This window comes from Asterias rubens, chromosome 12 (assembly GCF_902459465.1).
Source record: "Asterias rubens chromosome 12, eAstRub1.3, whole genome shotgun sequence".
NCBI classification, from domain to species: domain Eukaryota; kingdom Metazoa; phylum Echinodermata; class Asteroidea; order Forcipulatida; family Asteriidae; genus Asterias; species Asterias rubens.
In genome coordinates, this window is record NC_047073.1 from 14,466,368 (window position 1) to 14,479,826 (window position 13,459).

At 37.9% G+C, this 13,459-nt stretch overlaps 1 protein-coding gene across 1 annotated transcript; it reads right to left on the minus strand.

The window, feature by feature from the left end:
- Positions 1-1,382: 1,382 nt before the first annotated feature.
- LOC117298084 (PDZ domain-containing protein GIPC3-like) lies at positions 1,383-13,123 on the minus strand. Its single transcript, XM_033781322.1, has 6 exons — positions 12,173-13,123; positions 11,113-11,479; positions 4,663-4,799; positions 3,114-3,195; positions 1,800-1,972; positions 1,383-1,527 (listed from the first exon to the last, which is right to left on the minus strand). The coding sequence occupies exons 1-5, from the start codon at positions 12,488-12,490 to the stop codon at positions 1,821-1,823; spliced, it is 1,056 nt and encodes a 351-aa protein (XP_033637213.1). The 5' UTR covers positions 12,491-13,123; the 3' UTR covers positions 1,383-1,527; positions 1,800-1,820.
- Between the last annotated feature and the right edge of the window lie 336 nt (positions 13,124-13,459).

Consider the following 13,459-nt stretch of genomic DNA (forward strand, 5'->3'; position numbering starts at 1 on the left):
AACCAAATTTACAAAAAAGGCGGGAAAACTTCAACCACAGTGTTGTTTGATTTTCTTCTTGGTGATATGTGAGAGATACAGTAAGGTAAAGAAGGCTAATCAAGTTAAAAATGAATATTAAAGAATGCAATATACATAAACATGAAAATCTGTTTTCGAAAAGAAAATGTTTTCCCAGCAGTAACAGGAAAAATTCATGTTTCGGTGTTTTGAAATTTGTTAAGGATTTGATAAAACTCAGTCAACCAATTTGCTCACGATTGAAAATTATGTTACTCTACAAATTGCAACGTAATTTATACCTTTAAAGGGTGTACTAATTGCATCCATATTTTTGTTGTTATTTACCTACACCAGGACATGTTATAAGCAGCGTGTATACTCGATGCTTTCTTGAGTGCTGTTGAGTTTTGTATACGATTTGGGACTGGCTTCTTGCTGAACTTGCTATATTACCCGAACAAATTTTCTATGGAACATTCTCAGTTCCACTTGAAAGGTGTCAAAGAGTTAAGGCATTAACAGACAATGTCACATTGTATGTTTTGGTAGGCATTATGTACCTGTCTTAAAATTAAAACCAAACAATAGTGTTTACATTCAAAAAATTTACTCAAACACATCCTTTCATATATATTTGCATAATCTAGTTTTAAAAAGGTCACAAAAACAGTCTACGGGAGACTTACTAGGTAAATCCATCGTTCTTGAAATATGAGCATGCTCAGAACGATGTAAACAATGGAAATTTACCTGGCAAGTCTGCTACCACCTAGCGTTCAAAAGTCTGATATTGTGCACCTAATTTGCATGTTTCCACTTTAGAAATAGAATGTCATGAGATTTTAACCAATTAAAACAAATACACAAGAAGTAAATATGTGTATAAAATGTCCGCGCATAAAGTGAGCATAAACTTCGGTTATACCAATACAAACAAACCTGTGTAGGTTTATGCTCAATCGGTCATCGGAGTCCCAAGAAAAAGAGTGGGGAAAACATGAAATATTTTAAAACAATGCATACTTGCGAACTAGTTCTTTTACTTATTTCTCAAAACTAAGGCCTTTCAAGCAAATCAAGTGTAGTTTTTCCAAAATGGCCGTCTTTACACCATGTCAGTGAAGTACAAATCTGTGAACATTTATATTTTCTGTTGTGCATACCATTTTTTAGTCATGTAAAAATAATTTGCACATTGATTATTTTTCCAGTGGAAGTTCCCAATCTTCAAAAGTAAAACAAACCATAAAAACCTACACCTACTCTATGACTGTAACGCAAAAAAAATATATCGGATGGGTCAACAAAGTTTACAAAGAAGGTCAATTGTAAATCATCAGAGCACACAAAATGGTGGTTATATTTTTTGTTTCATTTTGTTAATTCTATCCTCGGGGAATCTCACTGAAAACACATTTGGTGACATAATCATAAATATAAAACAAACATTGACAAAAGTTAAATTTAAACACTGGCTGTATCTTGCAATTTCCTGGAAACCTTTTTCATCTGCTTTCAAAAGATCTGGAAGAGAACAAAAATAGAAATGAAGTTTTAACATGTTTAAAGGAAATACTTAATTGGTTCATTGAGCTACTTCCGGGCCCAATTTTGTTAAGCATGTAAGCATAAGAACTCGCTAAGCATCAGAAACAGGTTACCAGCCAAACTCACTTTAAGTTTGCATTGTTGTGGCTGGTGCCCCACTCAATTTGTTCTTACCATTTGTTGGCACTATCCTCTTGAATGCTTTTCTTTTACATAATAATTACAAGGGCAACAAATCCATGCATTACCTTCAATTGAATACATAAGTTTCATATCCGACCATCTTTGACGTCGCCCATTACACCCCATAGATCAAAGATAAACTCCTCTGGAAAGTCTAGTTCCCCCAGTTCTTCTTCAACTGCCTTCATAAAATCTGAAAAGTCTGTTTTTCCTTTGAATAGTCCAACAAGGGTCTCAGCTGTACAAAACAAAAATTGCAAAAATTAAGAATGTTAATAATAATATTAAAAACTAGTCCTTATAAAACGCATTCTACCATAACATATCAATGCTCTTTATATTGGTGCCCTGCCCTGCAGCCGATTTCACGAAACTGTAGGATTAATCCTAACTCGAGTTAGAACTTAGGATGGGTTCGATTCGTCCTACCTATTTGGATACAGAACTCAACTCTTCCTAAGTCCTAAGATTAATCCTAAGTTAGGAAGAGTTTGGCGAAATCGATGGCTGGTCACTGAGCCAATAACATTTCTTTGATGTTTCTCAGCTCCCCAAGTTGTTTACAGCCCGCGCTGTCGTGGCGCTCCCAAGGCTTTTTCAAACACAATATCAACCTCTGACCTTGCAGGTATCTATTTATACCCCTGAGTGAAGAGCAGTAGTTATAGTATTGAGCATCTTGATCATGACCGGGATTCAAACCCACACTCCGATGACTAAAACCATCAGAGCTTGAGTTCAATGCTCTAAACCGTTCGGCCATGACACTCCACACAAATCAAATTGTCAATTACCAATAGTGTCCAGTATCTTTAAAAGAAACTACCCCAAGACAAACAAACGCAAACAAACGCACCACCCAGATGGAGTGGACAAAAACTCTTTTTTTTTTTAAGCCACTGAAAAAAGAAAAGAATGTACACCCTCGTTGTGATACAAAGGTACAAGGGCCCAATTGCAGTGTGTTCAATAACTTGTAAAGTGTGCCCCTTCAAGTTTTGTAGGTTGTAAACTTCAAGGCTTGTATAATCAGCAATTCTATTTACTTTGTAGGAAAGCAAAGTACAAGTGCATGAGGTGACCAGTTGATTTGCAGGGGGGGGGGGGGGGGGGTGGGCGGTGATATATACAAATGTGTACAGGTACATGTAAAATATACATTGTTATCTTGTTTATTTCACAAATTTCAAGTGAAATCTGTGAAAAGGTCAACTCCTGTCGTAAAGTTGTGAAGATGATTTCCCAAAACACTTGTCAGCTCACAGAAATAAACTCGAGAATACATGTAGTGCTTAGCGACACAAATCGGTGTAAGAGTAACAACCAAACAATAGTAGAATTGTATAGTTTCTTTTAAGTATAAATAATCAACATCTTACCAAGACTTTCATCTCTAATACCGATGTAGCTTTCCAGAAGATCGTCACACTTCGTTATAGCCATGCTCTCAAAATCATTAAGCTGAAAAGGCAAATCAATATGAATAGTGATATGGTAAGAAAGACACAAAATTGTTACATTCAGAAAAAGCTACGATTGAAAAAGAATTGAAGGCTTACAATAATTGTTAGCATAAAAACTTATTTGGTAACAAGCAAATTTGAGTTGTTGATAGTATAACACATTGTGCGAAATGGCTCCCTCTGAAGTAACATAGTTTTTGAGAAAGAGGTAACTACTCAAATAATAAAAGACTTCAGGCCTGAAGCCTTTTATTTGGCATCTTAACGCACACAAATTTGTGCAACAAGGGCGTTTTTTTGTTCATTATTCTCTTTCAACTTCGATGCCCAATTGAGTCAAAATTTCAACTTTATGCATGGGGATTAGATACACCAAGTGATAATACTTGTCTTTGGCATATAACAAAGGTGTCCAGTGCCTTTAAGCAAGGACTTGAAGACAATACTGTCCAGGAAGTTTCCAAAGTGTAAACCAAATTTTACAGTCACTGCTGCTCTGTTTTCAAATGTTTTTAGGGATCGCTTCAACAACCACATGAACTTTTTCAGTACAATAACCCTGTTTCTTTTGTTCATACAACTCTTTTCACAACCATATATCCCCAAGCATATTCAACTAAACTTAGTACAAAACCTACAGGAAATGGTACTCATACTATTGTGTTATTCCAAGCGTTTCAACTTACAAATAATGTCATAAGCTTCTTTATATGAATCCCATTCTACTTTTTTGTGTTTCACACTCACAGAATGAAAAATGACTGCTATACAATGTAGAGTAGTAGACTGTTTAGGGGTCAGGGGTCAACAGAGCTGAGAGTTTCCTGGTTAGCATAAAAAACAAGCAGCCTCCAATGCAAAAATATAGACCATAGCAGCCACAAGCGGCTTGAACCAAAATTACAAAATTTACTTACAATTATTAGCATTGCTGGGCATTTTGTGAAATACAGAATTTAATTGTCTCTTATATCAAGTTGTTAATAAACATATTAATTTTGCTAGTCAAAGTGTTTTGACTCAAAATGAAAAAAAAAAAATGTATTTAATGAAAACTAGGTTACAGTTCATCTGTACATACGTACACTCTAAATCAACCCACACAAAATGAGAGTCACATTTTGTAAACAAGAGAAAGGTCTTTTAGTCACATTTTGTAAACAAGAGAAAGGTCTTCTTTATAATAATAAAACAAACGTGCAATCAATGAAACTCCATCTACAATGTGCACTTAAGTGCTATTCACACGACAACAATTTAACCGGGGTCCCTTGCTAAAGTTTTAGCATGGTTGTAAAATGTAGCAATGTTTGACAAGATTTTGCCAGAGAACTTGGCCATCGAACACGATTGTTATCCTTTCACATGAGGTACATTTTGTAAAAGTTTACAATCATGCTACGATTTAGCAAGGGACCCTTGCTAATTTGCTCTCGTGTGAAAGGGGCTTTTGTTTACAACGTACCTCCTCAGTGACCACTTCTGCAGGACCAGTGTTGCGAAGACGCAGTGTTTCCCGACCCGTCTTTACTTGGTCGTCTGTTGGCATAGCGGCAACTGGTGCTGGTTGCATAGCTGGGGCTGAACGGGGAGCAATTTTAGCTGAAACAGAGCAAGTCAAAAAAGATGATATACATAACTGATGTCTCTAAATTCTTAAATGTTGTGCTCTAAAAAACTGTTCATTCTAACTATTATTATTTATGAGCTAGACAAGCTAAAAAGTACACTGGATACACGTACTTATAGTCATGTACGTGTGTGTCTACCTTTTGCCTGTTACAGTGTTAGCACGTATTGACCAAATTGATGCTTAATAACACTTGTTTTTATAACTGGTTCCAGCTAGCTTTTTGCTGCCAGATACGTGTACATGTACGTGTATCACTTCTATGGGTTCACATAATAAAAATCCTCCACAACCCTCCCGGAGTCCTCTACAAATGATATTCAGGCTTTTTGAAATATTGAAAAAATCTCATTAATGTCTTTTAACATTTGCTTTTTAAAGATCTAAAGGCTTTGTATAAATAAATGAATGGATCTAAAATAGGCCTAGATGGGTTGCTTCCAAGAATATCTGCACAGACACACACAGTTTTTGTATAGCATAGTTGTCCAAACCAGCAACAATGGATCGCAAAGCAAACAAGTGTATTATTTGCAAATAGAATTTGCAGTTTGCTAAAATGTGATCCTGAACCCTTTAGAGCCGCACTGTAAACAGAAAGGAGGGGTGCAGCGTTCTCCCTCCACAGTGGTACGCTGGCCGAATGACTAATTTTGTTGTGTCCGTTTTTCTTTGTGTTGTGTTTTGTTTTTGTTTTGTTTTTGTTTTGTGTTTGGTTTTACTGCGCCTTGAACACCCAGCAGGGTGGATATGTGCGCATTACAAGTCTTCTTCTTACTATTATTATTATTATTAAATGCTAAAGTTAAAACACCCGAGGACCTCTACATGTACATGTAAGTGGTCCAGCTGGAAAGCTCAGTTGAAAAACATGGAATTTTAAACTGGACAAGGTTGTAGTTTTTATGTCTGAATGTAGACAAAATCTAGAAGGGGCACAGCAACATTTCCTCCGGAAAGGGGCACTCTGTGAGGACAATTTAAATTTGTATTTGAACTTTGCAAAGGGCACCACGGCAAAAGCACAGGGCACCATGGCAATTGCTGTGGGTGTTGTGGGTCATTTCGAGGCCTGCTGTAGGTCTACATGTGTACAGTTTTGTACGTATGCAAAATCGAACTATGCCTTATAACTTGTGTAGCCATACACAAAACTAGGCTCGATCTGTTGCCCAGCTGGTCTAATCGCCTTGGTGCCCCTTCCAAAATGTTTTCAAGATTTTCCAAAAAGACCACTTCCAAAGAAGAGGAATCTTCAGAAATGATATTTGGTCCTTGAAAACAAAAATAGTAATGGAGTCGCTTTTTCACAGATAGTCCTAACTTTGGCCTAGTCCTAGGAGTTATTAAAAACCCACAAGAACAAGGTTAGTCCTAAGTTAGGACTAACTCTTTGTGAAATTCACCCCATATGGTGTTGGCTTTAAAGACTGTGGACACTATTGGTAATTGTCAAAGACTAGCCTTCACAGTTGGTGTATCTCAACATATGCATTAAATAACAAACCTGTGAAAATTTGAGCTCAATCGATCATCGAAGTTGTGAGATAATAATGAATGAAAAATAACCCTTGTCACACGAAGTTGTGTGCGTTTAGATGGTTGATTTCGAAACCTCAAGTTCTAAATCTGAGGTCTCGAAATCAAATTCGTTGAAAATTACTTGTTTCTCGAAAACTATGGCACTACAGAGGGAGCCGTTTCTCACAATGTTTTATACTACCAACCTCTCCCCATTACTCGTCACCAAGAAAGGTTTTATGCCAATAATTATTTTGAGTAATTACCAATAAGGTGTCCACTGCCTTAAATAGACCTTTCCGTCTATTAAATAGTTTGGGGGATTTTTTCCAAAGGTATAGCCTACCAATCAGAAATCAGATTGAAGAATATTATGCCTGAATCTATTACCATGGTAACAAAACAACTGTTGTTTGGGATCCCTGTGTTTTGCACATCCGAGGGGGCAAATGGCACCCTCTAGTACAATGTACACCATGGACCCTGTCACAGCATGCAACAACTGTAAAATTGTACACGTTCTGGATGCAATTATCAGATAATAAGTCATCTTGTTGCATTCCATTTAAACAGTTATCAGATTAAGCGTGTACCTTACACAATGAACTTTGAACTTAATTATTAATTTGTAATTTATTCGAAGGGAGTGTGCACCTCGTACAATGGACATTTTGCCAAAAACAAAAACTAAAACACCAATGCTTTTACCCATCACTTGTTTAGAAAAGTAAAATGAATTTTGTTAGCTAAGCTTTTTTGTTATTGTGTGAAATTTGTATCCCTTAAAAAACAAACATTTTCTATGCAAGCCATAAAGGGAAGAAAACACAAACTCCTGCGTCCATGATTTATCTTTTCAGTAGGCCTACATGTGGTTTGACACTTGGTTTTTTGTCTTCGTTAATTTCCCACCCAAGAACCAACATAATTAATCCAATTTAATCAATTTCAGTAAAAATAATGTCCCTGTGCATTTCATGTATTAGAAAAACAATTCTTTGAAAATAATTAGTTCACTTCTAAAATAAAAAAACTAATATTGTTTTAGCATTGTTATTTTTTAAAATGAGCGTTTTACATCAGAAAACTATCTTTGCTTTTTATGTTATTATTAAGCTGTGCCCTCAAATTTTACACAAAAAAAGAAAAAATCAATTATAAATACTACTCAATCATTTTCTATTGAGCGCATTATAGAAACTGCATCCCAAATGCCATGAGGCTAATAATACTTCAGTATTATGTAACAGATTTGGCAGGATTTTAATGGTCAATCTATACATAATATTATGAATATCTAGATCTACATGGTATGGTTATTGTAAACATATACCCTACAAGTACTGTAGCATATATACATTTGTGTACATGTACTACATTGTTGTACAAAACAAAAAAGTGGGGGCACTTGTAAAAGATGTCATCCTCCTTGAATCCTCTTACTGGAACCCTTTATATTGTTGAGTCCTCAACATTTTTTCTTGTGCTTAGTCAATACATGGAGGTAGAATTAATGGACCCGAGTAAATGCCTGTGATATTTTTGTCACAGGATTCGGGAAAGTACCAAGTATATAGTGCTAACACACATCGGTGTATGGGTAAAAAAATAAAAATAATTAATATTCTTTATCCCCGATTCAAATTTAACATCTTTTAGCATTGGGCTATAAGAAGGACTATGTTTTAGAGGGTAATCGGAAAGTCCTCATATTGTACAATATGAACACATGTACAATATGATGCACATTTTTAAATACCCGTACAATATTGTTCAGTGTGTGTACAACTATGAATAAACTGCACATAACATTAACACTTTCTGTATAGTGCACTACATGTATGTATATTTTAGTACCCAAATTGACTAACGGGTAATGAATATCACTTTTGCTGGCATAATGGCTGGTCACAATAAAAACCACCTGCTTGGGTTGTCAAGGATCCTGCCTGGCCTACTGTACCAACAGCTGGTAATGTGACAGCTGAGGACTAATCAATATAATGGTTTACACTGATTTAGCTGTCTTTTACGTAGTTTGTCTAATCATTGTTAGGAAAAATTCATTCATTCATGTTCAAGGTTTCAATAACAACACCAACACAGAATTTTGTTTTATTTGGTGGTCAAGTTTTTGTGGCAACAACCAAAAACAATTTCTCAATTTGTCAGGGAATTTTTGCATCATAAGACGCACTAAAATTGTACATAGTCTAGATACACAAAACATTTAGAAAACGTCTTTTTTTTTTGTTAATGAGAGATTGCCTTACATCACAAAACAAGACCAGGCGCCCACCTCAAGGTGAAGGTTACACCTAAAATTTAATGATGATTTAATGTAGGCTGTCCACCCAAACATGCCAAATAAACTGTCACCAGGGGCACAAATTGCCACCTATGTTTGCCACAACTAGCCACAATGTGCTTCTGGGGGCTGAACCAGTCTTACCCCCTCCACTGTCTTACCCCATGGATATCATCCATGTACAAATGTACCTCTGGTATCATCTAAAAGGTCAGCCACTTTGAACGTGACTTTCTGTCGCTTTTGGCTTTCCCTGTCAGGGTTCTTGTCTTTTGTTTTGTCTCTAGTGTTTTGTGTTCCACCCCCACTGGAGGTGTTTCCTACACAATCTTTGTATCTGCCCGCGGCCAGGCCAGGTTTCTCAGTAATTTGCTAGTGTTTTTTCATTTTTGTATTCTTTTTATAACCATTGTATTGCTTTTACTTGTGCAATTTTTGAATACATGTTTTTTTTTTCATGTTTGCTGGCAAATAAAATGAAATGAAATGAAATCTACATGTAAGAGCCCGGCTGGTACAGTAGAATGCACTTTCTTTTTTACATGTTCTGTACTTTCCAACTTTCTACAACTCAATTATGGCCCAGTGCCTTGCTCGAGGGCACAAGTGATGAATTGACTGTGTGGGACATGAACAAATCATTACAGCACTAAGGTAATTTCATGCAATAGAATATTTTAAGGGCCTTCATTACAATAATGCCTAGCTCTAGGCATTGGGGGGCGGGGGGGGGGGGGGGGGAATGTACACAACAGTCAATAATCTGCCATGCAAACATTCAGCCAATGTATACAGTACAATAAACAAAACAATTTATGTTAATATTATGCGTTGAATAATTTTTAGAGATAATATGTACAGTGTTCCAAACTGTACAATGTACATGTAATCTTAGAATTCATGTTTTGGGGTTTCTTTTAAGGTTTAGTGTGCAATTGTTTGTATTGGTGATAAATAGGACAGGTACAATTGATTTGTTTGAATTTTTTGTGTGATTTCATTTTGAAAATGTCAAAAATTATCAATTATTTTCATTTATGATTTACAGTGTGTCTTTTTTATAGGATTCATTAAAAAGCAAGTGACCAGCGAGAAAAATGAAGTTTCAGATGTGGGAGGAAAGCCCCAGATAGGGCAAACCCATGCCCTCAAAATCATGACAACTCACAGCACTGAAATTGACACTCTCCAGAGGTTAAAGACACTGGACACCTTAGGTAATTGTCAAAGACCAGTCTTCTCACTTGGTGTGTCTCAACATATGCACAAAATAACAAAACTGTGAAATTTGAACTCAATTGGTCGTCCAAGCTGCGAGATAACAATGGAAGAAAAGACACTCTTGTCTCAAGAAGTTGTGTGCTTTCAGATTCTTGATTTCGGGACCCTAAAAATCTAATTCTGAGGTCTCAAAATCAAATTCAAACATTTTAGTGGAAATAACTTCTTTCTCCAAAACTATGTTACTTCAGAGGGAGCCGTTTCTCACAATGTTTCATACAATCACCAGCTCTCCATTGTTTGTTACCAAATAAGTTTTTATGCTAACAATTATTTTGAGTAATGACCAATAGTGTCCAGTGCCTTTAATACATGATATAGTTCCAAAATCTTAATCTTTGCCCACAAGTAATAATGCACAGGATGGAGCAGGTGGCGAAACAAACAACATCTCTTGAGATCTTAAGAACCAGGGCTGCTAATAACCATTCAATCAATCCCATCCTAAAATGTAGATTTCCACAAGACTGCAATCTGATGGGGACTAGAGATTGCACACACTTCTGCTACAATGGTAATTTAAAATCATTAATTCCAAACAGCTAATTCTCTCCGATTGAAATTTATGTGCTGAACTCCTTTGAAACATTTCCTGCGAATGGGAGACTTTTGGAAGGTCTTTTCTCACAGGTCTTGCCAGTAGTGCACGTTCGCATACCTACATGTACACTCAGGGTGCGTATTCTCAGACCTACACGCGCAATTCTGAGCGGGGGGTGCGGAAAAAAAAGGACCATCACATGTAAATGTCTGCTGTCGCCATGCAGGGTCTCAAACCCATTTTGAAAACAAAATATGCTGTGCCGTTTATTTAGGCCTGGGCGACCAGTGAAATTTACTAACTTGTTTAGTCGCGACTTTGACACTAGTCGGACACTAGTTGGATTAGTAGCGACTATTTGGGGGCGCATTTGGGGTACAATAGTAAAACTCACTCTGAAAGGATTGAAGGATTGTGTCACTGATGGGATGATTATGTTTTGTAAGTTGTTGTGAATAGTCGTGAGCGACACAATTGGTTCACCAAACAGGTAGTTGCGACTATTTTGGTAGTTTAGCCTTGATGGCACTATAAATCACGTACTTGAAAAACGGTTGGACACTAGTTGACCTAGTCACCCAGGCTTAATCGTAAAGGATCAGCCAGGCATAAGTCAAAGCTACACAATACTTACTGAAGGCCTTCATTGGTTCAATCAAGGCAACGCTGAATTCCAGTCCGACCGGTAGCTGCTTAAATTCTTTCGCCACCTCGAAATGGCGCGCTCCGATCATACTCTTGTTGTTTATGGACTCGATGTGATCGCCGACTAGCACCGTACTTAGACCCTCCATGACGCTGCCCTCCTTGATGCGCTTGATGAATGCGTACCCTGCGCCATTGTCAGTGATAGTCAGCCCGAGAGACGCTACTGATTTTATACATTGTATGGATTTAGGGACTCCCTTCACATGGGCGACGATGAGGTCCTCTAGACCAATCTGACCCCCGAGGAGTCTTTCCATGTCCACTTTGTGGGTGTTTAACGTACAAAACAAGATCTGTGGGAGAAAGGTTAATTTGAGTGTTTTTTGAAATTGACATGAGGAAAAAGAGTGGAGGCTTTTAATGCCTACGTGCCACGGCACAAAGAGGCATTGTAAATGTAACCTAAAAGTTAAGAAATTGCCTTACTAAGAAAAAACAAGCTAAACCCACTTCAACTTGTTCAAACTTGACAGATGTCCACGTGCGGCAGGTTGTGCACTAATTGGCAATGTGAAGCCTTAGCCTTAGTGGAATTAACACAAGGCCATGGCATGACCTCTCTGGTCTTGGCCTTGGTGCCCAATTTTGTTTTTTTTAATTAATTTTTTTTTTTAAATTAAAATGCCAAGGTTGCCCTCTCATTGATCAAATTGACGACTTGCATTGTTGTAGGGTGACTGTCGCGGCCGAGCGGAATTAAGAGCACCGCAAGTTCTGGTGTTTCTGTTCAGCAGAGTTTTGCTTTGAGTCTCGGTCGTGACATGAGTAGTGTCCCCGCGACCCTGGCCTGAGCAAGACAATTAACTGTAAATAATTGCTTCTCTCCAGAAATTGGTACCTGTGAGAGCAGAGATGGTTCTTGTGATTGATTTATCTTAGTAGTATTACTATATTAGTATAGTAGCGCATATTTGTTGAGCAGGCTGTATCAGAGGGAAACTGTTGTGTTTACTCACTTCAGAGCAATTTCAAGGTCCGATACTTACATCAGTAGCAGGAATAACAAATGCTTTCGCAATCTCCTCATAAAGCTCCCGGACGTTCCCAAATCCCTCGATCCTAGCTGTGGGGCTTCCGTGCGCCAGCTGCGCATAGAACACCAACCGTCGCTGCGGTTGCTGCTGCTCTCCAGCTGGAGCTTGTCCACCATTCGTTGTCTGTGGTTGTTGGGTCACGGAGGGGGGAGCGGGCGTAGGACCGGTTGGGTAAGACTTTGAATTGTTGACGTCATTTTCTGGCTGTTGCTCTTGCTCCGTCAGGCCCCCTTTCTGTTTCTTATCCTTCTTCTTTGGAAATAACGGCATGGTAGATTGGAATGTTGGACAGACTAAAACTGTATCCCTGTATTTCAGATCACACACTATGTACAGCAATACTGTTCAGAATTGGAAAGTCTTGCAATTTATAATGCAGTTATTGCAATGCAAGTTGTAATGTCAACACAAGACTCAAATACTCAACAAATCCTTGTGGTAAATCCCTTCTTTCCTCACAAAACTCGGACGGTCTGTTGCATTTTTCGCTAAATTCATGAATATAGTACACTACTCTAGTAACAATTTGAACCTAACCAAAGACCGAGAATTTATCAGCAAACTGTCATATCAAGTTTTTTTGAAAATCCACAGGTTTCTCACTATACACCGTACACGGCGATATTCCGTCCGATGATCGTCGCCCTTCGTTCGAGCCCCGGTTCCGTGCTTGGGCAGAAATATCCAGGGTGAGGGTAGTTCCTGCCTGCGATCAGTCTCTGATCCAATTGACAAGGCAAGCCGATGTATTTCCTGAGAAAACTCCACCAAACGACTCAACGACTTACCAAAGATTTGGATAGACTCGAAATACATGTAAGTTCACATTTAGATCCGTTCCGTTCCGCCCCCAAAGTGCATGAACTACTTCCGTTCGAACTCTCAAGTACCATGTGTGTGTTATCGTCGATCACGGGGCGGGCCGCGGCCGGAGCTAGAGATTTTTAGCCCATCGACCCCCCGTTAAATTTCAGCTCAAGCTAATCTTGAGAGAGAAGGACTTCACTCTACATGGGAACGTTGCATATTATTTTGAAAACGAGGATGTGGTTTTTATTATCGCAAGGTGGCGCTATTTCATATTCTACTCCAGTTCTACTCGCACCCCCACGAAAAAAAAATGGTTATTTTCGCCGAAATCTGGAGAAACTCACTCGTGGGGTTGCAATTATTGTGATCCAGCCTAAACTTGTTTATGTGGACATAATCAATAAAATTATGTTGTATTTTATAACAAAC

Coding starts and splice junctions, on each gene's coding strand:
- LOC117298084 (XM_033781322.1), bottom strand. CDS start 12,490: ATGCCGTTATTTCCAAAGAAGAAGGATAAGAAACAGAAAGGGGGCCTG. Junction 11,480..12,172: donor TTGTTATTCCTGCTACTGAT/GTAAGTATCGGA, acceptor TTTCTCCCACAG/ATCTTGTTTTGTACGTTAAA. Junction 3,196..4,662: donor CAGAAGTGGTCACTGAGGAG/GTACGTTGTAAA, acceptor TTGCCTTTTCAG/CTTAATGATTTTGAGAGCAT.